The following is a 26,726-nucleotide window of genomic DNA, read 5'->3' as shown; positions in this document are numbered from 1 at the left end:
GTTCACAGTTTGATAATCAGTCCCGTTCATGTCAGTGCTTTGTAGCCACAGAAGCCAAAATAATACGTTGCATATTTGGTCCGCTTGACAGCCAGTGCCGTCGCTGCGCCTTCCACCGTTTAGTTGGCCACACGAAACTGATTCTTGAGCTAGACAGGACCTCCAAAAGCTGGACCGTTCACGCCGTGGATGATATCGCACGAATCCACTGCCGCAGACTGGGCTCGGGGGAGGTCGGATCAAGAATGGACAAAGTGATATATATGTAGGGATCGGTACTGAACCACGACAGCAGTAGCTCATGCCCTCGAAACTCAGGGGCTTCTCAATTGTATGCGGTTATGAATGTGAATGATGTATCAAGCGACTGCTAGAGGCAGCTGAGCAGTTCGTGGCGCCGTGATGGTGCGTGGGATCACAGCTCGCTCTTGGTCCACAGCTTGTATGTTCCAGCGGCACCAGAAACTAGGGCCGCACATAGCTGGGTGAGTTCCATGGATCCGCCGCTCGGCTTGGAGGGATAGAACACATCGAGCCCGCAGAAGAGGCCGTCGGCCAGCAGCTTGAGGATCTGCAGCTTGGCCATGAACAGGCGCTCGCGAGACTGCTTCAAGTCCTTCTCGACTGGTTGAGCGGTCGGTCGTGTTGGCAGCGGTGTGGAACCGGAGATGGCTTTCCTGGGGACGGAGGGCTGTTTGAGGGCCCAGTGGTGCTTGACACAAGAGCGGTAGTCCCACAGGGCAAACCACAGATCGATCCAGATCGTCGAGAACCACAGGCGGTCCGAGACGGGTGTCATCCGGCCGGCCCACGAATCCGACAGCACGCCGATCTTGGAAAGGCAGATAAGGTCGTCGGAGATGTCGTTCATGACGGCAAGCCAGCAGTAGACTTGCTGGATTGGGGTGAGGCTGTTGGGTCTGGGCCGGAAGGTGAGCGACCCAAAGACGATGCCGTTCTCGTGCAGCTGTGTCAGTGGGTCCAGCACAAGGCCGAGGCGGATGATCTTGCGGCAGATGGACAGGCTCGAAACGGCCTTTTCGAGGCGCTTGACCCTCGATGCCGGCAGCCACTGGCTCCAGAGCAGGAGCTTGGTGATGTACTGGGCGATCTTGAAGACCTTGTCCCGCCCGTCGGATTTCAGGAGAATCTTGCGGAGCACAAGCAGGAGCACAAAGGGGTGGGCCAGCGTCTTGTACGCATGTGGACGGTCTTCTGTCGCGGCCAGGGCCTTGGAGAGCTCGGCGATCTTGTGGTGGACGGCAGCGGCGACGGCGGCGGCAGGGACGTTGGGCTCAGCGCCGGGACGAAATCCGGCAACCTCCTCCTCGGTCTGCATGGCCATCTCCACCATCGTTGCTCGGCCCTTTGGCTGCTCCTCGGCTTGGTCCGAGCCTCGGGGCTGCTGCTCGTGTGAAGCAGTGCGGTGGACGGCGGGCTCTGGGGGCGGCTGCACGGACGGAGCTGACCTCTCAAGGTCGGATGGCAGAGCACCGCACGAATGAAACACCGGCCCCGTTTGACCGGCACTGGGCTCATCCGCGACGCTGCGTCCTGTGGATGGCTCGACCTCGAACTGGGTGTGCTTATTGGCGCTACGATGCGAGCTGGAGCCGGTTGAGGCTCGCTCGGTGGGAGTCTGGGTCGAGCGAGAGGCAGATGCGCTGGGATCCTGGATGCTCATGCCGCTGGAGAACGAGTCGGACTGGTGTCTGGGAGAGATGGCCGAGACAACAGACTCGGTAAGAGGGCTGGGTTTGGCCGGGAGCGGCGGCAGAGACTTGGCGATGGGGGTTTTGCGGATGGGCGAGGCCGGGTTGGACCTCTTTGGGATGCGGCTGTGGGACATGGGGCCGGTCGGCAGAAGCAATGCAGGAGGATTGCCGGGCGGGGATAGTGTCGGAGCAACGAAAGCAGGTCAGCGCGACGGTCAGCTCGCCGTGGGAGAAGTGCGGGGTGCTTCACGATGGGAATGTGGATGCTGTGGAATGAGAGACGCAGGCTCCAGCTGGTAGACACCGATGCAATCCAAGAAACAACCAGGCTGCCGAGGCCTACCAAAATGCACACCTGTGGACGGGGCACTGCTCGCGGGAGTTCTGTTGAGAATCGGCGACAGGCTCTATTTGACTCTCCAGCCCGGCACGTGGGCGGGCAGCAACAGGACATCGGACGGCAAGCAGCCAACAAAGACGGCGGCATCCGTCTCGGCCCGGCCACGGCCGGAAGAGGAGGCAGGACAGGGCGGGACAGGGCGGGGCAGGGTGCCTCATGGGCCGGAGACGGGGGGGGCGGCAGCCGGCTGTGTGGGGGGCAGCGCAGGACGCAGCCAGTGAGGGAGGAATCACAGCAGGGCAATGCGAATGACATCCTGGCGATCCCACGGACAGACGAGGCCCGATGGTGATTCAGCGAGGCGCTCGGCGCACTGCGAGCAGAGGCGGTGCTCGCATGGATGGAATACTGGACGCCGTGGCGAGGAGGATGGCGTTGCAGCGAGAGGGAGCAATATCCAGATACGAGTGAGAAGACGGGCAGAGATCCATCGGGCCGTTCGAGAGGCAAGCAAGGTCGCATGGGGTCAGCACAAGTAACCAAGGCGCTAACACAAGTTGGAGCGGTAATACTACAAGTAATAAAAGTTGGAGTGGAGTGCTGCAACAAATGTACAAATGGTAATCACACAACCAACGGCACAGCACTACCAAGCCGACAACACTACAACCAAGCCAATAGCACCACCAAGCCAATAGTACAACTAGTCGGCAACATGAATGATGACCCGTCTTCATGTGCAGAGAGCATGTCTTACCACAATTTTCCGGCTGGTCGCAGCACAGCCCGCATTTCGGCCGCTCTGGAGTATCAGCAGATGCTCTGGTGAGTGTCTCCGAGAGCACCACCAGCTTTTCCAGGCTCGCCGCTTGTGCTTTGCTACTGTCGTGGACCAACTGCTCGAGCTTTGTGCATGTCGGACCCCACAGAGCCAGCCCGCTGTCTCGGGCGTGCTGGGCCTGCCGCACGGCCTCTTCGTAGCGGGCACTGGCCAGGGCAAGAGCATCCTGATATATCCGCTCGGCCAGCCGGTGTGCTTTCTCCTTCTCCTCGCTGGCACATTCCAGCGCCTGTTTGAACTGGCTTTCGATGAGCTGCTGCGATGCTTCCCGCAAGTTGGCGAGCTCGCTGTGGATTTCTTCGGTGCGGACGCTGGCGTGCACTAGAGCCTCTCTGCGGGTTGTGGGGAATGTGCGAGGGCGGTTGTTTTAGTCCTGACATCGAGTGGTGGTGGGAATACCATCCGAAAACACACAAAGGTCCGATGCAGCAGTCAGACATCACCTGCTCGTGCTGTGGATCCGATCCATTCCACTTTGTCTACCAGCTGTCATCTCGTCCGGATCAACGCTTAAATCCGTGGACGGGGTCGCTTCAAAGACAGAAGCAGCAACAGCAACCAACTGTGCTGATTCTGGCTGGGCTGCTGGGGCTGTCCCAGTCACCGGCCGGATCGCGGAGAGTGTCGGGTTGATCATTTTCATCAAGGTAACCATCGACGACTGGCTCGAGCTCGGAGGATCCGCTGCGGAGTCTGCGTCTGTGTGTCGTAAGCTATTGCCGATGGGTCAGTGCCGTGTTCATGCACATGGCATGCGAACAAACTGACACTGGCAATGGCAATGGCTGTTGAGCATCGACAACGAACCTGTGGGACCAGTCTTTGCTTATCGCGGGCTTGTCCTTGGACTGCTGTTCTCGCATCTCCTTCTTGCATCTGGAGAGGTTTTCCACGATCAGATTGAAGCAGTCCTCGCTACGCCAGCTGTTGACTGCGGGCCGTTCCAGAGGTACCGGTCACTTAGTTCGCTGCATAACCACTCAAGCAGCTCACGCACACAACCAAGGAAACAGGTCCATTCAATTGTGACTCCAAGTGCGTCTGGCTGCAATGCATATCGCACTTTTCTTTCCGTCAATGGCCAATCTCGCTCGTATGCGACTGTATGCTCGGAAGTTCTCTCTCACCATCGACACGAGCTGCCAGACTTACATGCGTCGACGCCGAAGCGGACATCGACAGAGTTCTCCAACAGATTGAGCCGCAGCACGTCTTCTTCCAGAGCCGGACACTCCATGCACCCGTAGGGCCAGTGGAAGCAGACTAGCCCACCGGCCAGCCGCATGGGCTCATCTTCTGCCAGGGCATCGACCTTGCCGCTCCAGTAGATTCCCGACTCATCGACGACAGCGCGACCAGTACCAAGGAGGATCTGGGCGAGAGCACAGGACAGAAGCAACAGCGAGTTATTTATGAGACAAGAGAGATGGCTTCGTGGTTGGGAATGCAGGCACAGCAGCAGAGCGACAAGCTGGTCCCCACGGAGTTATGGATCGCTCGGCCAAGTCGCAGCGCAACCAAGGGCGCCGAGCGAACAGGGGGTAGCCTTCTCTCGGATCTGCCTCGAGCCCAAGAGCACGCATGCTCTCACCTTCTCCGATCGCAGTTGGATCTCTTCATAGGCGTCCGCAGCAAAATCGCCCGGATCGATCTCGAGGCGCTCCGCAAATGCCTCCTTCATCCTCCAGATATCAAGCTCCAGAGCGACACCGTCAGACTGAGCCTCGGGCAGCTCCTTCTTCCGGTCGAGCATTTGGCTGTACATCTTGGCTCCGTACACCTGGGTCCGCAACAGATGCGTCAGCCGCTGTTAGTCTGCCGGATCGATGGCCAAGCCGGCCATCCGCAGCGGGCAGCGATAGCGCAGGGCTCACATCGAGATCGTCCTCATCGTCTCTGTCCGAGGCGGCAGTCGTCGTAGACTCCCTGCTTATCTCTTGGATCGCTGCTTCAACCGGTCCTGGCGCCGCCAAAGACTCGGCCGGATCGGGTCGATTCGGATGGGCCTGCTCATGATGTCCCGCGGTGCTTCCTATTTCATCATTGGGGTCAATGTCGATAGGATCTGGACTTGAGCGATCGGATGAGACGCTGCCGATCGCCCGGCGGCTTGGGATGGTATAAGGCGTATACTTGTGGCCGGTTTGGTGGCGATCGTCTCGGGTTTTGGAAAATGCGGATCGGTCTGAGAGACCTGGGACGGACGGGTTTGCTCGTTTGAGGTCAGTCATCGCTCGGCGAGCGCTGTCAGGCTTGGGCCGCTGGGGCGTCAGCGGCACCGACAGGGTCTTTGGTGCATTGGCCGATGCACCAGAGGTTTTTGTCGACATATCGTGAACGTCGTTTGGGTGTGGAGCAGAGCGACGATGATCGGGGACAAAGGCCCAGACGCGGCGGAAGCCGCTGAACCCAGGGCGATTGCGACGACTGGGTTGCTCTCATTTGCAGCTTGTGTTCGAGACCCCTTGCGTATATTCAAGCGAGAGCCCCATGCACACCGCTGGGGGGCCTCTCCATATTCGACAAAGGCCCCGAACAAACACACAAAACATAATGAGGACTAGAGGTGGGAGAAGAGTTGTTGATGGGCAAAATCAAGAGACATCGGGGACAGCCAGTCGGGGATTCGCTCCATCCGGGATCGGCTGTGCCGTCATTACGGTCGACACAACAACCATTGTCGACACAGGCGCATGTGCAGGAGGAATTACAAAGAGGGGAGGGGGAATAGTGATGGCCAACCACAGACACCTTCAGCAATCGCTGCCGGTTCGCAGGATCACGAAGCCGGGGTGGGAGTCACCGTGCGTTGGCGCGGACGGATGCGGACCTTGTAGCTGTCGCCCTTGATGCGCATCGTGACCATCAAACGGGTTTCCTTGCTCTGGCCGGAAATATCTTCAATGTCGTAGCTCCTCAAAAAGTTGGCCAGGAAGATCCTGAGCTCCATGAGAGCAAAGTTCTTGCCGATGCAGTTGCGCGGGCCGGCCGAGAACGGAACCAGCTCGCACTTGGACTCGAGGCCGCGGAAGGTTGTGTTGTCCTCGAGGAAGCGCTCGGGGCGGAAGGTATCGGGGTCGCTCCAGATGTCCTTGTTGCGATGGGTCGAGAATGTCGCAATGACGACGGCGGTGCCTTTGGGAACGAAGTAGCCGCCCAGGTACATATCTTGAGGGAGCTCTCGGGTCGGGCCCTGAGGGATGGTGGGGCAGAAGCGCATGATTTCGGAGATGACGGCGTTGAGGTAGGGCAGATTCTTGGCAACGTTGTGGTCGATCAAATTGGTGCGTGGATCGAGCTCGGCGGCATCGAGCTCCTCAAGAAGCTTCGCCTTGACTTGCGGATACTCGAACAGATGGATGATGGTGAGGGCGATGGTCTGTTGTGTCGATAAATGGGCAAGAAATGGCCATGAGTCAGTGGTCTCGCAATTTTGGGCCTTTCGCGCTCGAATCGGTGGCGAAAGCAAGTGGGGAATCGGGTGCAGAGGCTATGCATATGCGATGCGACCCACGAAAGACAAGACTCTTTGAGCCAACAGATGGAAGGGCGGGCGCAGAGGAGACTCACATTTGCGGTCGTTTCGCTGCCGGCAATCAGGAAGAGGCGGCTGTTGATCGAAATCTCTGCATCCGTGAGGGGCTTGCCGGTCTCCGGGTCCTTGGCATCCAGGAGCTGCTGCAGAATATCGTGTCGGTCGGTCGGGTGGCTGCGACGGCTCTCTACCATATCCTTGGTGAAGCTTCGCATAAAGTTGCGGTCCTTGGTGAATTGGCGGTTGATGGACAGGAAGGGGAGGTAGCGGGTCCAAGGGAACAAAAATCGGAACGAGAGGTGGCGTAGATTGCGGCCGATGGCCAAGGGCAAAGGATGGGCGCCGTTCTCGATCTGGGGCAACAGCGAACGGATATACTGAGTAAATGCAGGATATGGCAGAGTTGGTGCCTCGTAGCTTGGTGGACAAATGTCATGTCGCTTACCATATGGAACGTCTGCCCAAAGGCAGTCTCGCCGATGACGTCAAGGGCGAAGCGGTTGGGCAGCTGCCAGATATCAAGCACAGAGAACTCGTCCGGGTTGTTGCTGGTTTCCTTGGCCCACTTCTGGTCGACATAGGAGATGGCGTTGTTCAGACAGTTCATCATCAGCGGCTCCTGGGATGCCAGGCCCTTGACGCTGAACGAATAAGCCTAAAAGTGGGAGAGAAGCAACCGTCGCGCCACTGAGTCAAGATGTTCGGAGCGTGGATGTGTGCAGCTCTGAGCTCTGCACCGACATCGATACTTACCATCGTGCGTCGCAGCTTGCGGTGTTCATTGTCGTCGGCGATGGCGATAAGCGAAGGGGGCTCAACCGGATCGCGGAGTCTGCCCAGGCGGTCAGACGATTTTGGGAAGCTGTCGGTCACCAAGATGGCCTTGGCTAGCTCCGGGTCGGCGATGCTAATCTCGTTCGCGCCGATGACCACAATTGGACCGTACCTGGCGGTCGAGAGAGGTGGATGGATGACAGAGGCGATGAGCACCGGCATCAACGAGCGCGGGAGAGGGTGGGGGAGTGGGGAGTGGGGAGTGGCTTCTGGCCTCCGAAGACAGCCCAAGTGCCACCAGCGCCGCGCTTGGACGGCGTGCCATTGTGTCGCTGCCATCGGACATGGGCGAGGGCGGCTGGAGCATGAAGCGGGATGGAGCATGGAGCATGGAGCATAGAACATAGAGCATAGAGCATGTAGTATGGAGCATAGAGCATGGAGCAGGAGTGTCTGCCAGCACAATCAGACACACGATCGGACCGCTTACTTTTTGTGCTTTTTGTAGCTAACCTCGTGGATCTTGTCGGCGCCAAAGACGAAAAAGTTCAGCGAGCCGAGCAGCACCCTGGCGATACTGTCGCTGGCTCCGGGCAGCTTGCGGAGCGGCGAGCTGAAGCTCTTGATGAGGTAGATGAGGTATCGGGTCGACAGCACGGTGGCGATCGTGCCAGCGGCGATCAGAGTGGCTCGCGCGAGTACCAGGGTCATTGCGCTTGAGTAGAGATCGGCAGAGGAGAATGAGGAGGTGCAGTTGTTGGAACGGGTTCGATGGGCGAGGATGGATGGGGGCCGAGGAGGCCGAGAGCGGTTCCTTTTGTAGTCCGGCCTGCCAGGCTGCCTGTGCGGGCGCCGTTCGGCTCCGTTGGGCCATCGGCTGCGTTGGTCCTTTGGCCGCGGTGAGCAACGAATCTCCCGATTATCCGGCGGTGGTTGATGGATCCTCGGGCGCTTGTTCGGGTTTGTTCGGGGGCTGGGGTGGAGGCGAGTAAGCGAGTGCTTGGATGTTGGGCGCTTGTTGGAATATCGGCTGCGGCGATCGATCCGGTCGATTGCTGGAAGGAGTGTGCAACCCCTTTGTCCCTGTGCTTCGGGCCATGCAGGCGATCTCCCAGAAGATCTCGGGCTGCTCTCGAGCCGGGTTATCAATCTCTCGAGCCAGACTATCTATCTCTCGAGCCAGGCTATCCATCTCTCGCAGCACCCCGCGATGGCACTCGCAGCGATTCCCTCCATTCATCTGGTAGTGTGCCGTGGATGGCTGCGGTGGCATTCAGCATGTGTATTCAACAGAGAGGAAAGCAGTGGCGGGTCTCCCACTTCGGTCTGCACAAGCCGCAAAGCCCAAGCTGATCCCATTGACCCGGCTTGGCTGCCTGCGCCTGTCTTGGCCCCCCCCCATCTCCAGGCTTGGCACAACCAACCGCAGCCATGTCGGCACAGGCGGTGGCCGCTCAAGCTTCCGAGTCGTCTGACTGGGGACTGCTCAGGGCACTGTCGTGTTCGGGACGGGGTTTGTCATCGACGGCCATGTCGTAGTCGTCGTCGTCGCCGTTCAGGGTTTGCATGCTGCGAGAAACGTCCTGGCTTGGCGGGTTCGAGTCCAGACCGTCGTCGTTATCGTCGTCGTCCTCTTCGTCGTCGCTATCGATGTTGGCCTTGGACAGGCTCGAGTTGTATTTGGACGGACGCTTGCGTCTGCCAACGTCCTCGTCCTCGTCGTCCTCATCGCTGCTGTTGCGCTTGCGGTGGCTTGTCCTGTGGTGAGCGTCGGAGCTTCTTTGGATTCCTGCATCGCCGCTGTTGTCGCCGGCGTCCTCGTCTGAACTATCGTGAGTCTTGCGACTGAGCTTCTTCGAGATCCGTTTCTTCCTATCAATCCAGCAGAGTGTCGTGCGATAACGTCAACAGAGTCACGATGCGGCCACGAACAAGCGTGGCCAGGGACAAAGAGACATGGTCAGATCCCAGCAAGTTGCATCCATCGAGATACAGTCCGCTGCACATCAGTTGCCACCCATTCCCCCGTGCTGCAGCCAATCTCGTCTAGACGCACTTTCGGCTCTCGTGCTTGTCGCCATCGCGTTCTCGGCGCTTGCGGCTGTGTTTTTCGCTGCCGCTGGCACCATCGGCATCGTTATCGTCGCCAAAGTAATCGCTGTTGTCTTCGCCATCGTCGTCTTGGATGAAGCCGTCCTTGTCCTTGGACTTTTCAGACTTGCGCGACTTTCCACGTCGAGCCCCTTCCTTCTGGGACTGGGTCTCGCGCTCGTTCTCCTCCTGGCGAATCTGTTTCTCAGTGTTCTCCTTGGTTTTGTCCTGCAGCTGCCTTACAATGACCTCAATTTGCTGGCGGCGACGGTCCTCGAGTTCTGCGCGCTCTCTCTGCCGGTTTCAGGGTGGGATCGTTACAGTCAGTCGAGGTTGTCACCGCGACGGGAGCCAGTCAACGCAGTCCGGAATCCCGCGCATTCGGACAGGCAAGATTCGCGGGTCAGTTGAGTCATCCAGCGAGCCAATATCTCGGGCGACCCGTGAATAGAGCGTCGAGACCAAGACCGAGACCAAGGCCGAGACCAAGGCGGCCTTACCTCTTGTTTCTTGCGGTTTTCTTCGAGCTGTCGGCGCTCCTCTTCGATTGCACGCAGCCGCTCTTGCTTGACCTTGGTGAGGGTTCCGGTTTCGTGCATGCGCTTCAGGGCAGTCTTTGCGATGGCGTCACAGTGAACCGCCCGCGAGGTCGCATGCTTACAGCTGTACTCGGTCGTTCCTTCCTTGAATGTGCCCAGGAATGTGAGCAGTCTGGAAGGCAGAGCGGTGTGGTGAGCGTAATTGCGCATGTATCATTAGAGCACAGGTGAACCAGAACGCTGTCGCCATAGCCATCTGAGGCTTGGATGCACCGACAATGCGCGACAGAGAGCAAGTCTGTATGCCTCGATCATGCGTCTCGATCATGCGCCTCGATCATGCATCTCGATCATGCACCTCGATCAGAAGGATGGCGGCGTCCCTTTACCTTTTGCAAACAGGCAAGCCATCCACTGCCTTCTGCATCAGACCAACGTCTCGCTCTTCAGCCGGCAGATCGTTCAGGATGCTGGCAATCTGATGCTTGGCGATCGCCAGGTTGTAGAGCAGTGTCAAGTTGCTGGGGGTCAGCCGAAGGGCCTGCGTCGGCGTGCCGGATGGAGGTTGGGAAGATCGTCAATAGCTGTGGCCGAGTTACTCTGGATCCAATCCAAGGTCGGGGCCAGAAAGGGGCTTGACTCCTTTCACCCATACCGCTGCAGTTCTCGCGAGAGTCACACACCTTCTCAAGGTACTTGACAGCCTTCTGAATATGCTCAACGCAGGCAACGACCTTCAGGGTCTTGGCAAGAACATAGTGACCACGGGCGAGGCACTGCAAGATGTAGGGGTCCTGGTAGTTGGTTTTCTTGGCAAGGCTTTCGTACTGTCAATGGTTTCAGCTGGATCAGCAATCTTGGCACCAGTCTTGTCGTCGGTCTTGGCAGCGATCGTGGGCATGTGCGAGCACAGAGCCGCCACGGCTGGCTCCAAAGAGTCTGGTGTCTCGTTCCCCTTTCACGCGCCCACACTCCCTGTCGCTTTGCATGCAATCGGATACGGGCATAGCCTACCAGCGCGATGGCGCTTCCAGTCTGGTTCGACTCAAGCATGACATGCGCCAGGTTGAGGATGGCCGACTGGTTGTTGTGAGTCGTTTCCTGCACCTGGGTGAAAACATCTCTGGCCTCGGAGAGATGCCCTTGGACAGCCAGGGTGATGCCGACGCCTGTGGCGGCATAGGCATTTTGATTGTCCCACTGTAGGGCCTTGTCGAAAAACTCGTATGCACGGCGGTGGTGCTGCTCTTTCTGCGAGACCGGTGGCCGCGGATTTCTCAATGTGAGCCAGCGTCTATCGGTGCCATTCGAGCAGGCAAGCTCGAACCATGTCTTTCACGAGCCATCACCCCCACCCACGCAGACTGGCTCTGTTGGGAGGAAGGGGTTCCTTACATTGGCAGCGTCTCTCTTGGCAAACCACAGATTCAAGTTGCCGACACAGCACAGAGAGTAGGTATCATGCGAGTCGATTTCCTTGAGAATTTTCTCGTAGGTGTCTCTCGCCCTGCGGTGAGCCGACGACTGGGCGACCGTTCCTTCACGAGGCTCCTGCTGAAGCGCGCCGAGCATGAGCCAGGCATCGATGTTCTTTGGATCGATGGTGAAAACATCCTTGATGTAATCCTCGGCTTCGGCAAAGTTGTGCAGACGGATTTGCAAAGCGGCCAGGCGCAGATAGCCTGCAGGCGCCATGAACAGCAGCATCAAGAACACAGGATGGCGTCAGTGAAGTCGCAGGTGGCATGTGGCAAGTGCCCAGGCACCTTATAATACGCGGCCGCCGCCAGTCGCGCCTCCACGAGCCGTATCGATGCACCGCCAGCTTGAAACAACTCGACACCGGACATACAGTCAACGTAGTTGGGATGGTCCTTCAAAACATCCTCGTAGAGCTCGCGGGCTTTGTCGAGACTGCCCTCACGCTCGTAGCACCGCCCGAGATTGTAGCGGCAGGTCACGCTGACTCGCTTCGTCCTTTGGACCACCTCATCGGCCAACGCTTCATTCGAAGCATCTTGGGGCTCCCCAAGGCGCTGGGTGCAAATATCGCGCACACGGAGGAACATGCCGCGCGCTTTGGCGAGCAGCGCCTGCTGCTGACGCTCGTCGGCAGCGACTCGTTCGCTGGAGGCTATAAAAGTACGGCACCAAGACACCACCGGAGGTTTAGTACCAGGATCCAGGGCAACGACATCGCGCGCGTTGCATAGGACTGAGCCACGGCTGACCTTCCAGAACCAAGAGCGAGCCGATGTTGTTTAGCAGTTCGGGCTCGACGGTGTCGCCTCCCTTCTCAATGAGCTGCACGGCCTTGTCGTAGGCTGTTGGGGCCGAGTGGATCATGGGGCGTTGGGAGCAACCGACAATCCATCAATGTTATGCATGCTCGACCAACGCGGTACCAACGGGCGGCAGTGCATGATGCGAGTCATTGATCGGCATGTGCTTACCGACAAGTGCCGCTTTGATGTCGGTGCCCTCGGCCAGGCGGCCCATCTCGATATGGATATCGGGGTCGACGAGGTAGTCGTCCTCCTTCAGTTCAACGCTCTTGACACCCATTTCTTTGAGGACGGCTTCTCGATCCATCTTGAGCAGCTTCTTGAGTTTCTCAAAGCATTCAGATGCCTGTTTCTTGGAATCGGGCTTTTGTGCGTACAGCGACGCCAGCCTCTGCAAAACAGCACACGAGCACAAGAAGGACTAAATTAGAGTGATCGCACTGTAGAAGGACACTGGGACATGTACAAGACCACAAATATAGCACTGCGAGGACACAGCCGTGGCAACAATAAACGTAAAGCAATCGCCCAGACGTGAGAAGCGCGACACTTGATCGGCCTGGCCACGGAGTGTCTCTGCGGAGACACGAGAACGCGCGTTTCGGCCCCGGTTCAACCTACTCTGATGGTTCCATGGTCATCGGGCTCGCCTTTCCGGACAGCCTCGAAGCACTCGATGGCCTTTTCGATGTCACCTAAACATCACCCAACACTATATTCAGCACGGTGGGTGCTTGGGACTGCAGGCGCGGGGCATGGATGTACAAAATGCACTCACCATGGTAGATATACATCTCGCCCAAGGCATATTGGCATTTTAGCGAGCGGGGATTCAGTGCCGCGGCCTTCTTGAAGGACTCAAAAGCCTCGGCATACTTGCCCTGAGTGGATGCGGGCAACAGGAGCGACATTCAATGGGTTAGCGATGGCAGAGGCGTGGGAAACAAATGCTCTATTTCGTTTGACTGCGTCGTGTTGTGAGTGGGTGTGAGCGGATGTGAGTGGGTGTGAGTGGGTGTGAGCGAATGTGAGTGTGGACGTATGGGGGGAAGATGGAGCAAAGTCGTGCGCGGCTGTCGTTACCAATGCCTGGTAGGCACGCCCCTCAGTCGTCAGAGAGTCGGCCAGTAGTCGCTGAGAGGTTGAGTACTTGACGGCAATTTTGGCATAGACAAGGGCCTGCAGATTGCGCAAGTGCCCGAACGGCGTCAGATCGGCCAACCACGAGGCAGAGCAGAGTGCATAGCCGCCTAATCAAGCCAGCCACCGGCCACAGCCAATTATCCTAGGGTGTACCTTCTTGAGATCTCGAGACATGAAGCGCTGCGCCATCATCAAGGCGATGAGCGGATGCTGGTGGTTGATTTCGATGCCCATCTTGAGGTACTTGGCAAAGCTTTCCGAGTGCTCCTTGCGCACAGGATCAGTGAGTCCGGGCTTGCGCGAGGCATTCCAGTCCATGACCGCCAGTAGCGCACAAGCATCAGCGTTGCGGTTGTCCTGGATCGCACCAAAGCGGATCAAAGTACTGTTAAGCAACCAACGTCGGGGCTGCGAGCAAGTGCCAAATCCCGCATAACAGCAAGCAATGGTGGCGTGCGCTGAGCAATGTCACTCGACGTACTCGCTGAAGCACCCGGACAAACGCCCGTCTTGCATGGTCGCTCATGCCAAGCTGGTGGTAGCAGATGCCGATGGCCAGCCGCACATCGGGTTTGAGGTTGGGCACAAGCGTAAGGACCTTTTGGTAAAACGACAGCGCCATTTTTATCTCGCCTTTCCGTGCCTGTGCCGCAGCCTGTTTACGGTCCAGAGAGACGGGCTTGATCAGTTTGACGAAAGACGGCACGAGCCCGAGTCCCAGTCCGAATCCAAGCCCAAGTCTGCGCTAAACGAAAGCTGAAGCTCGCGACGAGAGCACCAATGACTTCTTGAAACAAGCCGGCAGCTCGATAGAACAAGCCGACAACGCTGAAATTGAGAGTTGAGTCGATATCACCCGTTGCGCCGACACTCTGAGTGACAGAGCCGCTGCCCTCCAGACCTACCAGCCCGATCAAGGCAGGAATGCAGTTGGGATCCATCTTGGTTGCGTTCATAAAGGCTTGCATCGCATTGACGAGCTCGCCGCGGAGCATTTGTAGAACGCCTGGGGTACACACAAGGGGAATGCAGAGTCAGCGGCAGTCCATGTGTTCGCGGGGTCTACATCAGAGCGTCGAGCCGCAGGGCACCAGGTCGCCACGGCCCAGGCATTCGATGACATATGTTCTGAACCGACAAAACAGCCTGGATTCTCGGGATGCTGTGTCGCCGAGACCGGCAGTCTGTATCATAGGGCGCGGCAGTACCCACCCTTGCCGACAGCGGATAGAGGATCGCGGCTGTCGATACGATCGGCTTCGTTGTAGTACTGGACAGCGGCGTTGATGAAGCGCTCTCGCTCGCTCTGTTCGGTGTTCAGCTTGCACTTTCGGGCCTCGTTCAGGTTGAAAGACGCCAGGCTGTTGAGCAGAAGCAGATGCTGTGGATCCTGGTTCCGGGCGCCTGTTGGGGAGTGGTCGTCGACACACGACAAAAAGTCAGTTGAGGATGCCAGCATGGATATGGTCAGTGTAGTAAGTATCCATATCCCACTTGGGGCACCGTCGATCCTATTGCTGGCTGGTCTGTGGAGGCTTATCCAGGAGAGAGCCAGCGCGAGGATATCCAACAAGATCGGAATAGCCGGCCGGGCTACTCGGGACGATGCCTGCGCTGACTGGTGGTTTGCCGGAGACTCACTCTTGGCCGCAGCAAGGCCCTCATTCAGGAACGTCTTGAAGTGGTCAAACATCGATCGCTGGTGGTACTCATCCTATGAGCATGAGGGACATGAACGAGGGGGATACGGACATCAGCTTTGTATGTGGCCGCCGGGTGATGCAGATGTGGGCCGATGAGCATTGGTGAGCGGCGGGCAAATGCCCGACAGCACAGCGATGCTGCATATGGCTTCAAGCAAGGGCCGTACTGGAACGGGGAACGATCCTGTGCTTGTCGTGGGCTCGGTCGGCGATATCGGTACTCACAGCGAACTCGGCAAACAGGGCCACTGGCACCTTTTCCTGCTTCAGGATGCTCAGAATGTGCTCGGCATTCTCCTGCAGATCGCTCAGATCAACCTCGAGCACGGCCTCCTTGTTGTTGAGGGGGATTTCGATGACGTTGGGCGCCGCCATGGTCTTTGGGTGGCCAGCACGGTGCCTTTGGGAGATGTCCGCTGTGCGCGATGGTCTGTGTTGGTGCTGGTGCTAGGCGATCGGTCTGGATGGCCTGGCGAGCCAGCGAAACGGGCGAGGGGGCAGCGGTTTGTCGCGAGCCGGCGGCTCGATCCGGCGCGGCTCGATCCGGCTCCAGCCGCAATCATGCGCCGAAAAAAAGTCGGGCCTGCGAACGGGCGCAACACCGGCCCAGCCCCGAGAACAACCTCCCAAGCCCGCAGCCGACCAGCGCCGATCCCGCCGCACAAGCACCCAGACAACATGAGCTCGTTTCCAGGAATGCCGGGGATGCCTGCAAAGCCTCAGGATCCCAACGAGCCCCCGCCGGAGATGAAGGCCCTGTTCCAGGCCTTGGGCGAGAGCTGCCCCGTCAAGGTCGCAACCTCCGGCGCCATCGGTAATGGACGAGCCGGCCCTGCAAGACCGGTTCACATGGACATTCTGCATCTGGATCGCCGAGCCAGAGGACAAGTGCAGTAGAGGCGCAGAGAGGCTGCTGCGTGCCTGCGTGCAGGACTGCTGTCGATCGGCATACCCTGGCTCGGGAGCAAGCTGCGCCGACCACATATCTGCTACGACGACATCGCCAGCCCCACGGCTTCCCTGCAACTTCTCGATCCGCCTAACGCTGCAGCGCCATCCATTGGTACCATGTAGGCTTTGTTTTCGGCGGTGCGTTTGGCATGTTCATGTCCAGCGTGGACATGGGCCTCAACACCGAGGAGTTCCAGAAGATGTCGACCAAGGACCAGTTCAAGTATACGTTCAAGGACATGATGTCAAAGAGTTACGCCTCTGCCAAGAACATGGCCGTCATCGGCGCCGTGTTTTCTGGAAGCGAGTGCATCATTGAATCGGTAAGGATAGCACGGCCCGAGACAAGGTCTTGACGGCCATGGCCGTATGAGTGCCTGTGTCTGTAATGGGAGCTTGTTGTTTGTGATGGAAAGGCATCGATGGACTGCTATGATCCGCTTAATCGCTTGTCTGGGCCAAGCCATCCGCACCAAAACTTGCTCAAGAACCTGACGCTGTATTATGCTGCCTCTTCTTCGGGTCCGACGATGAACGAAATTGGCGGACACATGCTCGATGTGCGAACGTTGCTCACTCCCACCCATCCGCAGTATCGTGCCAAGAACGACATCTACAACGGCGTGAGTGCCGGCTGCTTCACTGGAGCCGTCATGTCTGCGCGAGGTACGTGAGCTCGGCGAGGTCGACTGATCCAGCAGCGAATCTGAATGCATCCGCCATTGCGGATATGTGCCGTCGAGGCAGATATGGATGAAGTCGCCATCGTGGACGCATCTGCAACCAGACCGATGATGCTCACTCCTCATGGAATTCACCCTTCTCGCTGCTCGTTGATGGCCCGGGCTCGCAACCCATGCGTCGGGATACAGCTGGACCGCAAGCCATGGTCGGCGGCTGCATCGGCTTTGCCGCCTTCTCGGCTGCGATCGACTACTGGATCCGGCACAGCGACTAAACCAGCGTTGTTCCGAGCGAACTCTTTGTGATTTGGAGATGATTGCGTGGGATCTGGAACGACGGGGCGGTTTCTACGTATAAGCCCCTGTCGGCCCTGGGACTCGATTGTGGTCACGGCAATCCGCCTGATTTGTTGCGCCTCCCCCTCATGCTCGGTTGCATTCGCTCTGCATCGTCTCGATCCCTCGACAACCTCGGACGTCGCCAAGTTCGTAGAAGGAACGGGGAGGGCGCCGCACCAGTTATATCTGTCTGCTGTCATTCTGTACTCGATCCGCTGATCAATATACATCGACTCATCCATCCGCCGGTGCAAGAAATTTGGTGGTGGTGCCATGCTGACTGCTGGGTGAGCGGCCTGGCGATAGAAGCTAGCTTTCGACATGGGCGAACTCGTCCATCGTTCGACACACCAGAATGAGCATATCGAAGAAGCCCGAGACCGAAGCCCTCAGCAGGCGTGCTGTCGAAGCCTTGAAATCGCTGGCGAGATTCAAGCACCCGGGTCAGCCGAGATCGCCGAGCCTCGATATCGAGCGCAGGTATCAACCCGATTCAAAGGCGCTTAAACCTACATGTACAGATAGTGCCCCTCCACTCGCATTTCCCGCTGCAGTTGGTCGGACTTGAGCTCTCTGTCGACAGAGAGGGTTTTGAGGGCGATCTGGGCCAGGGCGGCATTTGGGAAAGGAACGCTAATTTGCCTGTTGGCCGAGGGACAAGCGCAACCAGATAAGCCATCCAAAGATCCAAAGATCCAAGAAAGCGGACATGGAGCTGCAGTTCCACGGCTGCAGTGGCCGAATGCCGCAGCGGTAAGGATCAGCCAGACAGGTCTTACAGCTGGTTGGCCATGGCGGATTTGTGGTCGATTGGAGAGTGGTATCTATCGCCTGTGTGTCGTTGTCGAAAAGCCGAATCGAAATCGAGATCACGGCCAAGATGGCGGTGAAGGCGGAGAGTCCAGCACCCGCGAAAACCACCCGCACATCACCCACAATGGCAAGCAGAGTGTGTCGAGTCCAAAGCACCAAGGTTCTCTCGCACGACTGCACCCTGGCAGAAGGGCGATGCGCATTGACGGACAGTATCGGTTTCCATTTGCATCGCACCGTGGTGAGGAAGAATCCCGGTGGGACTGGGTTGACTGCGATAGATCCGATCGGCGAACGGATTGCACACCTTCCACCGGCTGGTCTCGGAGTGCCAGCAGCGAATGACGCTCTTGGACACGCTGAATATGGAGGCGACCTTTCTCAGGCTATGAATGAGGGCGTAGCACCGCATGACAGAATGGGCATGGCCGGGCGCGATGGCATTGGGTAACGAAATATTCAGTCAATGGTCAAAAACCAAGATGTCCCGTTTTTTATTGGATTGACTGAATGTCGAGCAAAGACGGGTCAAGCCAAGGCCGTCATCTGGCTCAAGTTGCCCCGCCGCTACAGAGTGTTGTGGAAGAACTTGGCAAGGATCGAAACAGCCTCGGAGGTTCGCTGGGCGTTGAGGGGGTCGGCAAAGTCCGAGCGAGCACCGCACCAACTGTTTCAAACAAGCCGTCGATTGTGCGAGTCGTCAGCAGCGCTCAGAGTGAAACAAATTATGCAAATACCGCTTGGTCTCAATCATGTAGATGCACTGGAGAGCCTGGCTGAACCACTTACCCGTGGTGCATGTCGTCGAATCGCTGGTGGACGTTCTTTGCTCCAAAGGGCTTGGCGTTGAGAATCTCAAAGAACTCAGTCTGGCAGGGTGGGACATGAAAACGGATGTGATGGATCAGATCGATAGGCTCCGTTCGCAGCGTGCACGACATCGTTTGCCGAGCATGGTACATCGACATCGGAGACAAGCCGATAGTCTACTTACAAAATCGGCATCGGTCTTGGACGGGAGGAGGCAGGCGGGGATGTTCAGGGCTCTGGCAATATCGGCGTTGAGCATGCTGGAAGGAGGGATGGATGGACACAGGCATACGACATTGAGTCAGCAACTCGGATTTGTGTCAGATGGCTGGCTAAAACCAAGCGCATAAACAACATTCTATCGGTCGAATCGGTCGAATCGGTCGAATCGGTCGAGGCTGGCGACGAACCTGGGATGAGCGCTGGCAACGGCAGCAAAGTGGCCGGCAATGCCACCACGGAAGGTCTGCAGACCGCCCCAGCAGAGACCAACCGAGCCGATCGAGGTGACGCCCTGGGCCTTCAGATACTCGACAGCGGTCTGTGTGTCCCGCTCGATGACCTCGGGAGGAACTCGCTTTCCGAGGAAGGCGACGAGCTCGGCCATCTCGAAGGGGGTAGTGTTCCAGGGCTCGCCACGGAAGAAATCTACGACGGGGCAAATCAGCGCTGTTGTCAGATGGACAGCCAAGCCAGTCAAGGGGGCAGGAGCAACGGTAACGATCGTTCTGTGGCGATCGTGACAACCGGGATGGCCACTGAGACCGCCGCAAGCTAGATGGAGCGATGGACGTACCGGGCATGATGACAAAGAAGCCCCGGGAGGCAAGGAGATCAGCAACCTGCTTAGTGTTGGGGTGGTAGCCAAAGATGTCGTAGACGAAGACGATGGCCTTGGTCGACTGCTTGTCGCCGGTGATGTAAGCGGGCAGGTCGCCGAGCACGATCTCGGAGCCCTTGGCGACATAGTCGCTGGAGCAGGGGGGCAGGGTGCAGCACTCGGAGTTCATGATGCAAAGCTGGACCGGGTCGGCAGGCACAGCAAATGGAAGGGCGAGATGGAAGGCGAGATGGAAGGCAACGGAAGATGGGAACAATTGCGGCTTTATATGCGCGGATCTGGATTTGTCATCGCCCTGGCCCACCAAGCCCGGGCTGGTTGTTGGGTGGACCTGCGGCGATACTCTGGGAAAAACTCTATTGTCGCCGACGTGGCATTGCTCGGGCCAATCTGCCAGATGGGCCATGGCATGCAGAGCTGGGCACAGGCATCAGGCCTTGTCGAGCTGCTTCTGGAGCTCCTCCTCCCAGTTGACATCGTCGTCGACCTCGGCGTCGGCCATCTGCAATGCATTGGGCATGACAAAGGGAGCCACGAATCAATCAAACAGCCAGCCACTGAGTCGGGAACCGAAACAGCCAGCTCCCTCCAAGCCCATGCGTCGACGCATCTGCCCACCAGCCCGCCAGCGCATTGATCCAGCTGGTGGGTGAGGCTGGCATCGAGATTTTAGGCTTATTTGCCCGACATAGCCGCCTGGTCAAGAATAAGCCCATGACCGGCAGTTCGCTCATGCGTCCGCTCCGCGGTCAGGAGTCGCCTGGCAGCAACAAGGCACAACCCACGGCACCTTTACTGCTGACTCATTGTTCTGGAAGCCCACCTGGAAATCGAACTCGAGGGGATCTGGCAGATCTGGCGACGTCGTGGCAGGCTCGGCTACCTCTTGCGTATGCGCGATGGCCCCAGGCACGACCGTTTTGCTTGCATCGCCCGCGATCGGGGTTGCAGCGAGCTTGTCCTCGTGGCTGCTTGCCTGCGTCTGGGCCGGCACGGCTGGGGCGCGGCTGGCATCGTTCTCCAGAGCCAGAGCGAGAGGAGGAGTAATGTCGTCTGCAGTGCCAACAGGTGGATTGTGGTAAGCAGTCTTTCGTCGACGAGATCAAATAGTAGCCGATGCGTCGACGATGTGCGAACAAGTTGCCGTCAAGCACCAGCGGGAGTGTGCATCCGCAGCGAGCATCGCAACTCTATACAATCCGATCGCCAAGTGGAGCCAAGTGGAGCCAAGTGGAGCCAAGGATTCCCAGCGAGACCCATGGATCTTGAGCGATTGCCACTGAAAACACACCAGGTGGGTTGTCGGCTGCACCCAGGCCCTGCAGACCGAGAAGCTTGGACTGCTTGATGAGCCCGACGCGGTAAAAGTAGTTTCGCCAGAAGGGTTCTTCTTTGATACGCTCCGGAACCAGATTGAAGCGCATTCGCTGTAACTGTGGGTCGACCTTCAAGATGGCGATGCAGTCCGGGAACTGTACTTGGTAGTCGAATGTGAACGATGTGTCTGGCGGAGGCGGAGCAAGGAAAACCCTCTTGTCCTGGAGAGTGGATCGGAGGCATATGGGCGTATGCGCCTGGGTAAATATCGGCCAGCTCGATATTGTAGACAGAATGGCCCATTCGGCATGTCCGATATGGCTGCAAGCATTTTAGGGACGGGGCATCCGAAAACCACGCTGATCCATCTTCAAGACCAAGGCTTACGCTCGACAGGGCCAGAATCTGCTTTCGCAGCTCTTCCTCGTTGGGGCAGCCCATCCATGGGAGTGCGGCGGCCTGCGTTTCCCGCTCGCTAAAGCCCTGCGGGACGTCTTTCATCCTGTCATCGATGTTGGCCGTGGCTTGCGAGACCGTCTGGATGATGGACGAAGTGGCGTTGGCGATGGTTGCAGTGACGACTGGGAGCTTGGTTTGGATGGAGTCGGAGACGGAGCCCAGGGAGGCCTTGACCGCCGGCAGATTGGTCTGGATGGTTTCCGATACCGAGCTCAGCGAGGCCTTGACCGCCGGCAGATTTGACTCTATGCTTGTTTCGATTGAGCTTTTGACCTTGGAGGCGTATCCGCCCAGGACATTGAGAGCTGGTCGAGGGCGAAGGTCGAGGGGAGCATCGATGCCATGGGGCAAGGGCGGGGTAAGTATGCTGCACCAAACGCATCTGTGCAGTACTGCTCAGCGGTGCCGGCGCAGCGGCGGCCGCATCGTCTCCGGGTCGGCATATCGCCTGGGCTGCAGAGCCTACCTGACGAGAACGACATGGCTGCGTGTCTGACCCGGCGCTGGGGCGGGCTCGCTGGGGCGGAGGCTGTGATGGGCGCCTGGCGCAAAGCCGGGAGCGCTGGCTCGAGCCGGCTGGCGTGCCCTCGATCCAGGCTGGAGCCGCCGAGGGCGCTTTTTTTCTTCTCTTGGCTCGCGCGCCGCCGCTTGGCCTCTCTCCTGCTCTTCGGGCTGGCACAGAATCCATCCGCTCTTGCCCCAGAATCTGAACACATACCGGCCCCACAGCATCCCGCATCCACAGCCCTCATGATGGACAAGTCCGAGCTCTCCTCTGCCGTGGCCTCGTCGCCGTCGACGATCGCGGGCGAGGTCCCCGTCGTCGTTACCGTGGAGAATTCGCTCGTCCTGGCCACTTCCGTCCCCAGCGACCACCAGGAAGAGCACCATCTCCCGCCATTTGGATGTCCGCCTCAACAGGACTGGGAGTCTTTCGAGGCTCTCCTGCGGACATATGCCCACCAGACCAACCAGAACTTTGCCATCCGCGACTGCCAGACTGTCAAGACCTTTTGGAAGAAGGAGCTCGAGCGGAAACAGCGGCAGCAAGGCGCCGCCTTCTCGCAGGAATCCTACCATTGTATCTATCCCGAAGCCCTGCGCTACGTCTCCAAGCTCTACGTCTGCGTCCATGGGGTCAAGCCCCGATCGCGTCCAACGGACTACTCGCGGCCGCGCCAGTCATATCTCTACAAGCATTGCGAGGCCAAGATCTACGCCCATCTGGAGCGAGTCTCGGGCACGGATGACTTTGTGGTGGTTGTTCGGCGGCAGTACAACACCCATTCCCACGAGCTCTATCCGCGATCATCACCCATCGGCCACAGCGCCTCCCGAAAGAAGCGAAAGACCATCGACTCGATCGAAGAGCATCTCCAGCACCTGCAGCACCACCCATCCCATTCGCATGCGCACTCTGGCGCGCAAGGACATCCGCTCCCGACCCACCCCGTCTTTGGCGAAGCCCTGACTTCACAGCTCCCACAAGCACATCTGCCGCACTCGCTTTCGCTGCAGCACCCGCCGGGATCTTCGCCCTTCCACGTTGTGTCTGCAGTCGGGACTCCCGTGGGCTCGCCGGGTCAGGCGGCCCATGCCCTGGTTCACTCGCACGTCCATTCCGAGCTGCATGCCCACCCCCCGCCCGATCTGCACATCTCGATCGAGAACGGCAAGGCCGTCGACCACCATCTGACTCACACGCTGTTCCACCAGAAGGACATCCAGCTCAAGGCACATCTGGAGTACTGCACCCAAAACTCAATCAACCACGGGCTTGAAACGCAGAACTGCATCTCCTACGCGCAGGGCAAGCTCCTGCAGCTTCTGGCCCAGCCCACGGATCGCATCCTGGAGATCGGCACCATGGGCGGCTATGCCACACTCTTTATGGCCTCGAATCTGACGACCGGCTCCGTCACCACCCTCGAGATCGACTCGATCTGTGCTCGCGTTGCCTGCGAGAACATGGAATATGCCAACCTCGGCGATCGTGTTCATTTGATCGAAGGCTTTGCGCTCGAGTCGCTGCAGAAGCTCCAGGCCGAAGGCCAGCAGTTCGACTTTGTCTTTATCGATGCCGATCTGGCAAGCTACCCCGAGTATCTGCGCATCTCCATCGAGCTTGTTCGCGTTGGCGGCCTGATCGTGGCCAACAACATTCTGCGCGAGGGCATCGTCCCCAGCGTCCATGCCAACGGCGAGGAATGCGTTAGCGGCGTCCAGGGATTCCTGATGCTATTGAGCTCGGATCTCCGGGTGGACTCGACTGCCTTCCAGACCCTTGGCGTCAAAGGCTACGAGGGGTTTTCGATCACCAAGCGGGTGCAATAGAGCACATGCACACGTTGACGAAATTGCGCCCATGCAAGATCACCAATAGATTTCGAGCTGCAGCTCAAACGACCCGCCAACCTCAGAGCGAGGGATGGAAAGTGCGATGCCATGGTCACTGGAACGGCGGCTTTCAGTGCCCTCTCCCCGACCAAGAGCCATGTCTGCGGCAAAAGCTGATAAACTGCTCTGAGCATGCGTCCCTGGACCTTGAGATTTTAAAAAATGCATTCATATTTCGATCCGTTATGCTTCATTCCGGGCCAAGAGGTGCATGGTGCGTCATGTTGGGATGCCACCCCGTGCCGTCCAAGATGAAGCCTCGAGGAACCCAGGTGTCGCAACTGAGAAGGACATCGGACAGCGAAAAACAGCGACATCCCAGACGAGAGCGACGCTGGGGACGTGCAGAGATCGATCATCGAGCGCGGTGGCCAGCGCAGGCCGCAATCCCACGCCTCGCCGGAGGCCGGCGACTGGCGGATCGATGCCAGCAGAGTCTTGCGTCGCAGCGGGATAACGATGAGCCAGCTTGAGGATCCAGGAGCACAGAAGAGCGGGACAGGCGCTCGACGGCCGGTGAGCGACTGGCGGGCCGATGGTGACCTGATTTTGGCAATGACAACTTGATCTGGCGAGAGCCAAGAGTGACGGACAGGACTTGGTGACAATGGAATCAATAGGAAGCTCTTCTGACAACATGCGGCGGTCTTTTGCATGACCTGCCGCTGGGTTTAAGGTGTACGGTATATCAATGGCGCTTGGCAGCCTGGGCTTCGGCTTCGGCTTCGGCTTCGGCTTCGGCTTCGGCTTCGGCTTTGGCCTCGATCCGGCTCCTCCGCTGGGCCTTGATTTTCTCAAAATTGACCGAGGCCTGCTGCAGAGCCTCGCGCTGGCTCTGCGAGGGGAAGATGGCTGGGGCAGCAACAGTGTATATGGACAGGCAAGCGACCGCCAGCATGACGGCGACGGTAATCTTTTGCTTCTGGCGCTGGCCGATGCCTCCGAACATGGTGGGCGGAAGCGATGCAAGAGACGCCAGCAAACACCGGCTGGCCAACAGCCCGCAAAAGGAAGGCTGGTCTCGCCGCGCGTCTCGCGAGAGCGCTCTCGCCGGCTGTCTGACTGTCACGGGCGCCCCCGTGGCGGCCCCGTGGCACCACCTGACGGGCGGCTGCTCGGATTGGCTCGGCGCAGGCTGCGCAGCCCCCCGGAATGAAAAGCTAATTCATTTGCGTCTCGCTGCTGCCGAGACGCCGCCGAGATGCTCTCGCGAGAGCAGCGCCCCGTGACCGCGCAGCCGCACAGAATCGCACAGAACACGGTGGGCGCACACACACACGGCTTCGGCCGTTTTTCTGCTTTTTTTCGCGGCTCTGCCTTTTCGCTGACGTCGCCCATCAGCCTCCCGTCCAGAGCTTCTCAAAGATCCTCAGCTGCACGACATGGCCTCGACTGCCGTCAACTACACCTCCGTTAACGTAATGCCGTAGCCCGTGATATCCGCTGCCGCCTTTGTCTGGGCAGGGTCGCGGGGTCGCCTCGTCTGCTCAAAGTCCTGTGTGCCTTCGCGCTCGCAACCAGGCAGATGCATGGGCAAAGCGTAGCGTCCTTGCAAGCCCCGCTGTGTTGGGATGCGTGCGCGGGCTCGAGCAGTCCAAGCGAGAGTTACTGTTGATGCCTATGTCCGGGATGCTGACGCCTCTATCTTTACTCACGGACCCCGGACTATGAACTCGATGGCCTCCCAACCGACCGGCTTTCGGCTGCTCGCTCGACGTATTCGACCCCAATACCCTCCTGCTACTTGCAGTTCCTCCGCTGGGCTGCCCTCGGTGTCGGTGTCTGGTACGGCTACAGCCGACAGGAGAGCCTGACCCACTTCGTCAAGGCCCGCAAGGAGGCCAACGAGAAGGCCGAGCACGATGCCCTCGTTCAGGAGGCTCGCACTGCCTACGAGACCGCCGGCAACAAGTTCCTCGGCGATCTTGCCCTGAAGGACGGTGGTGCGTACATTTTCATGCGCTCTGTTCACGCAGTGTGTGCACTCCCGCGATTTTGAGTGGATGTCGTCGGCACATTCAGCACGGCCGATGATCTCGTGGAAATGCGGCGCCGCAGACTCGGCGAGGGGCAGACGCGGAAACAGCCCTTGGTCGAGTCTTTGGCGGCATTCTCGTGGAGCCTATCGACGCTCCAGCAAGCCTTACGATCGAGCAAACGAGGCAATTGTGGCATCGGCATCCCAGAAACAGAGCTCCTTCGTGGGAGTGGTCAAACATCGCTGCCTCATGATGCACCGATGCCTGGAATCAATCTCGGCAATCTCTCGATTCACTCCGGTGCGGGCTGTGCTCCGTGGCAAACCAACAGACTGAGTGCTCCGGATGTCGTGGACGTGTTACAGCCACCTGCGCACTTTGCCGAGGCAGGACCTGTTTTTTGGGACCGGATGCCCTCGGTGATCATCGCGATACCCCCGCCTTCACGCTGCACCGCTGCTGCTGAAGTTGATACCATCAAGCCGACCGACCCGCTTGACCCAAGATACCGTCAGCCACGGATACAGCTCGCACAAAAGCAACCGGCGTGATAGACGCTTTGCGTCCGCCTCGGCTTCCGCGAGATCTACCGTCGCTGGGGCTTTGAGCGTCGTCCGATTCATGGCCGCGGTGTACAAGCAGCGCGTTGCTCACCCATCTTTTTTTCTTGTCGCTAGTTTACTCTGATGTCGAGCACTACAAGTTTGATGCCCAGAAGTGGGTCGACTGGACCTTGAACTACTTCGAGAAGTCTTCTGGAAAGAACTAAGCACCGCAAGAGCGCAATACACCCATAATCTTTGCCTGTTTGCAGACCGTCTGGCGTGAACAGGCTCGATCGGAATGATGGGAGCGGAGTTCTGCTGCGTTCGTGAAGCCGAAACGGGACTCGTTTTTAAGGGCTTTGGGTGGTCTCCGTATGTGGGGTCGCGCATGCCCATCCAATGCGTCGAACGGCGTCTCATTCCACGGTGCCTTGAACTATATACATCTGGACTAGATTGCATCAGAGAGCTCTGGAGCCATCGCAAGAGAGGTCCAGACGTCCAGGATTGCGTGTCCCAACCTTGCCGGGAGCAGCAGGAATCCCAACAACCCCGCCGTGTGGAATCACATTGTCGATGCGGCGCGCAACACGATCACTATGTGCAGGGCGATCGTGGGGACCGAG

At 58.5% G+C, this 26,726-nt stretch overlaps 10 protein-coding genes across 10 annotated transcripts; 3 read left to right on the top strand and 7 right to left on the bottom strand.

The window, feature by feature from the left end:
- Nucleotides 1-239: 239 nt before the first annotated feature.
- On the bottom strand, nt 240-2,085 carry BJ171DRAFT_485459 (peroxisomal biogenesis factor 11-domain-containing protein). The gene is made up of 2 exons (XM_053109113.1): nt 2,059-2,085; nt 240-1,838 (listed from the first exon to the last, which is right to left on the bottom strand). Exon 2 carries the CDS (start codon nt 1,682-1,684, stop codon nt 416-418), a length of 1,269 nt encoding a protein of 422 aa, XP_052971969.1. The 5' UTR covers nt 1,685-1,838; nt 2,059-2,085; the 3' UTR covers nt 240-415.
- On the bottom strand, nt 2,075-5,310 carry BJ171DRAFT_485457 (uncharacterized protein). Its single transcript, XM_053109112.1, has 7 exons — nt 4,771-5,310; nt 4,488-4,676; nt 4,049-4,268; nt 3,704-3,827; nt 3,340-3,609; nt 2,813-3,228; nt 2,075-2,463 (listed from the first exon to the last, which is right to left on the bottom strand). Exons 1-7 carry the CDS (start codon nt 5,224-5,226, stop codon nt 2,345-2,347), a joined length of 1,794 nt encoding a protein of 597 aa, XP_052971968.1. The 5' UTR covers nt 5,227-5,310; the 3' UTR covers nt 2,075-2,344.
- A 35-nt stretch (nt 5,311-5,345) lies between these two features.
- Nucleotides 5,346-7,987, bottom strand: BJ171DRAFT_485455 (cytochrome P450). Its single transcript, XM_053109111.1, has 5 exons — nt 7,696-7,987; nt 7,185-7,377; nt 6,877-7,086; nt 6,467-6,784; nt 5,346-6,275 (listed from the first exon to the last, which is right to left on the bottom strand). The coding sequence occupies exons 1-5, from the start codon at nt 7,914-7,916 to the stop codon at nt 5,676-5,678; spliced, it is 1,542 nt and encodes a 513-aa protein (XP_052971967.1). The 5' UTR covers nt 7,917-7,987; the 3' UTR covers nt 5,346-5,675.
- Nucleotides 7,988-8,470: 483 nt separating this feature from the next.
- On the bottom strand, nt 8,471-15,428 carry BJ171DRAFT_564374 (uncharacterized protein). Its single transcript, XM_053113301.1, has 19 exons — nt 15,192-15,428; nt 14,905-14,977; nt 14,476-14,667; nt 14,169-14,269; nt 13,745-13,918; nt 13,417-13,620; nt 13,204-13,299; nt 12,899-13,001; nt 12,742-12,815; nt 12,289-12,511; nt 12,067-12,159; nt 11,688-11,969; nt 11,231-11,517; nt 10,850-11,086; nt 10,519-10,662; nt 10,225-10,376; nt 9,797-10,007; nt 9,262-9,590; nt 8,471-9,077 (listed from the first exon to the last, which is right to left on the bottom strand). Exons 1-19 carry the CDS (start codon nt 15,339-15,341, stop codon nt 8,660-8,662), a joined length of 3,543 nt encoding a protein of 1,180 aa, XP_052971966.1. The 5' UTR covers nt 15,342-15,428; the 3' UTR covers nt 8,471-8,659.
- Nucleotides 15,429-15,577: 149 nt separating this feature from the next.
- On the top strand, nt 15,578-17,183 carry BJ171DRAFT_485451 (mitochondrial import inner membrane translocase subunit tim22). Its single transcript, XM_053109110.1, has 4 exons — nt 15,578-15,780; nt 16,041-16,240; nt 16,511-16,583; nt 16,790-17,183. Exons 1-4 carry the CDS (start codon nt 15,645-15,647, stop codon nt 16,873-16,875), a joined length of 495 nt encoding a protein of 164 aa, XP_052971965.1. The 5' UTR covers nt 15,578-15,644; the 3' UTR covers nt 16,876-17,183.
- Nucleotides 17,184-17,892, bottom strand: BJ171DRAFT_594896 (CTAG/Pcc1 family). Its single transcript, XM_053114558.1, has 3 exons — nt 17,719-17,892; nt 17,453-17,581; nt 17,184-17,360 (listed from the first exon to the last, which is right to left on the bottom strand). Exons 1-3 carry the CDS (start codon nt 17,730-17,732, stop codon nt 17,249-17,251), a joined length of 255 nt encoding a protein of 84 aa, XP_052971964.1. The 5' UTR covers nt 17,733-17,892; the 3' UTR covers nt 17,184-17,248.
- Nucleotides 17,893-18,210: 318 nt separating this feature from the next.
- BJ171DRAFT_485449 (Alpha/Beta hydrolase protein) lies at nt 18,211-19,694 on the bottom strand. The gene is made up of 5 exons (XM_053109109.1): nt 19,359-19,694; nt 18,973-19,210; nt 18,747-18,822; nt 18,542-18,621; nt 18,211-18,419 (listed from the first exon to the last, which is right to left on the bottom strand). The coding sequence occupies exons 1-5, from the start codon at nt 19,570-19,572 to the stop codon at nt 18,320-18,322; spliced, it is 708 nt and encodes a 235-aa protein (XP_052971963.1). The 5' UTR covers nt 19,573-19,694; the 3' UTR covers nt 18,211-18,319.
- BJ171DRAFT_485448 (uncharacterized protein) lies at nt 19,651-21,638 on the bottom strand. Its single transcript, XM_053109108.1, has 4 exons — nt 21,108-21,638; nt 20,695-20,941; nt 20,227-20,456; nt 19,651-19,905 (listed from the first exon to the last, which is right to left on the bottom strand). The coding sequence occupies exons 1-4, from the start codon at nt 21,219-21,221 to the stop codon at nt 19,834-19,836; spliced, it is 663 nt and encodes a 220-aa protein (XP_052971962.1). The 5' UTR covers nt 21,222-21,638; the 3' UTR covers nt 19,651-19,833.
- A 206-nt stretch (nt 21,639-21,844) lies between these two features.
- On the top strand, nt 21,845-23,764 carry BJ171DRAFT_485446 (O-methyltransferase-domain-containing protein). The gene has a single exon (XM_053109107.1). The coding sequence runs from the start codon at nt 21,930-21,932 to the stop codon at nt 23,511-23,513; it is 1,584 nt and encodes a 527-aa protein (XP_052971961.1). The 5' UTR covers nt 21,845-21,929; the 3' UTR covers nt 23,514-23,764.
- A 1,134-nt stretch (nt 23,765-24,898) lies between these two features.
- Nucleotides 24,899-26,561, top strand: BJ171DRAFT_485443 (uncharacterized protein). Its single transcript, XM_053109106.1, has 3 exons — nt 24,899-24,994; nt 25,327-25,519; nt 26,233-26,561. Exons 1-3 carry the CDS (start codon nt 24,959-24,961, stop codon nt 26,322-26,324), a joined length of 321 nt encoding a protein of 106 aa, XP_052971960.1. The 5' UTR covers nt 24,899-24,958; the 3' UTR covers nt 26,325-26,561.
- Nucleotides 26,562-26,726: the final 165 nt, after the last annotated feature.

Source organism: Polychytrium aggregatum (genome assembly GCF_025602895.1).
Source record: "Polychytrium aggregatum strain JEL109 chromosome Unknown BJ171scaffold_1, whole genome shotgun sequence".
Classification (NCBI taxonomy): domain Eukaryota; kingdom Fungi; phylum Chytridiomycota; class Chytridiomycetes; order Polychytriales; genus Polychytrium; species Polychytrium aggregatum.
Note: the sequence above shows the minus strand (reverse complement) of the source record. Positions and strands in the feature narration are given on the sequence as shown.

Bases quoted from the DNA above. Each gene is read 5' to 3' on its own strand.
- BJ171DRAFT_485459 (XM_053109113.1), bottom strand. From the start codon at position 1,684: ATGAGCATCCAGGATCCCAGCGCATCTGCCTCTCGCTCGACCCAGACT.
- BJ171DRAFT_485457 (XM_053109112.1), bottom strand. From the start codon at position 5,226: ATGTCGACAAAAACCTCTGGTGCATCGGCCAATGCACCAAAGACCCTG. The intron at 4,269-4,487 runs GTGAGAGCATGC...GCTCTCGCCCAG, and splicing joins TCCAACTGCGATCGGAGAAG to ATCCTCCTTGGTACTGGTCG. The intron at 3,229-3,339 runs GTGATGTCTGAC...CACAACCCGCAG, and splicing joins CGGATCCACAGCACGAGCAG to AGAGGCTCTAGTGCACGCCA.
- BJ171DRAFT_485455 (XM_053109111.1), bottom strand. From the start codon at position 7,916: ATGACCCTGGTACTCGCGCGAGCCACTCTGATCGCCGCTGGCACGATC. The intron at 7,378-7,695 runs GTAAGCGGTCCG...CTCGACCGCCAG, and splicing joins AGCTACAAAAAGCACAAAAA to GTACGGTCCAATTGTGGTCA. The intron at 7,087-7,184 runs GTAAGTATCGAT...TCCCACTTTTAG, and splicing joins GCAAGCTGCGACGCACGATG to GCTTATTCGTTCAGCGTCAA.
- BJ171DRAFT_564374 (XM_053113301.1), bottom strand. From the start codon at position 15,341: ATGGCGGCGCCCAACGTCATCGAAATCCCCCTCAACAACAAGGAGGCC. The intron at 13,002-13,203 runs GTAACGACAGCC...GCATCCACTCAG, and splicing joins GGCGTGCCTACCAGGCATTG to GGCAAGTATGCCGAGGCTTT. The intron at 10,377-10,518 runs GTGTGTGACTCT...ACGCCGACGCAG, and splicing joins CTGTCAAGTACCTTGAGAAG to GCCCTTCGGCTGACCCCCAG.
- BJ171DRAFT_485451 (XM_053109110.1), top strand. From the start codon at position 15,645: ATGAGCTCGTTTCCAGGAATGCCGGGGATGCCTGCAAAGCCTCAGGAT. The intron at 15,781-16,040 runs GTAATGGACGAG...GGTACCATGTAG, and splicing joins CGCAACCTCCGGCGCCATCG to GCTTTGTTTTCGGCGGTGCG. The intron at 16,241-16,510 runs GTAAGGATAGCA...ACCCATCCGCAG, and splicing joins GCGAGTGCATCATTGAATCG to TATCGTGCCAAGAACGACAT.
- BJ171DRAFT_594896 (XM_053114558.1), bottom strand. The intron at 17,361-17,452 runs GTAGGTTTAAGC...GAATCTCGCCAG, and splicing joins GAGGGGCACTATCTGTACAT to CGATTTCAAGGCTTCGACAG.
- BJ171DRAFT_485449 (XM_053109109.1), bottom strand. From the start codon at position 19,572: ATGAACTCCGAGTGCTGCACCCTGCCCCCCTGCTCCAGCGACTATGTC. The intron at 19,211-19,358 runs GTACGTCCATCG...GCCCCGTCGTAG, and splicing joins CTTCTTTGTCATCATGCCCG to ATTTCTTCCGTGGCGAGCCC. The intron at 18,622-18,746 runs GTAAGTAGACTA...CCACCCTGCCAG, and splicing joins CCAAGACCGATGCCGATTTT to ACTGAGTTCTTTGAGATTCT.
- BJ171DRAFT_485448 (XM_053109108.1), bottom strand. From the start codon at position 21,221: ATGAAAGACGTCCCGCAGGGCTTTAGCGAGCGGGAAACGCAGGCCGCC. The intron at 20,457-20,694 runs GTGTGTTTTCAG...TTGGCACTGCAG, and splicing joins TGCAGCCGACAACCCACCTG to ACGACATTACTCCTCCTCTC. The intron at 19,906-20,226 runs GTGGGCTTCCAG...AATGCATTGCAG, and splicing joins CCCTCGAGTTCGATTTCCAG to ATGGCCGACGCCGAGGTCGA.
- BJ171DRAFT_485446 (XM_053109107.1), top strand. From the start codon at position 21,930: ATGATGGACAAGTCCGAGCTCTCCTCTGCCGTGGCCTCGTCGCCGTCG.
- BJ171DRAFT_485443 (XM_053109106.1), top strand. From the start codon at position 24,959: ATGGCCTCGACTGCCGTCAACTACACCTCCGTTAAC. The intron at 24,995-25,326 runs GTAATGCCGTAG...TGCTACTTGCAG, and splicing joins TCAACTACACCTCCGTTAAC to TTCCTCCGCTGGGCTGCCCT. The intron at 25,520-26,232 runs GTGCGTACATTT...TCTTGTCGCTAG, and splicing joins TCTTGCCCTGAAGGACGGTG to TTTACTCTGATGTCGAGCAC.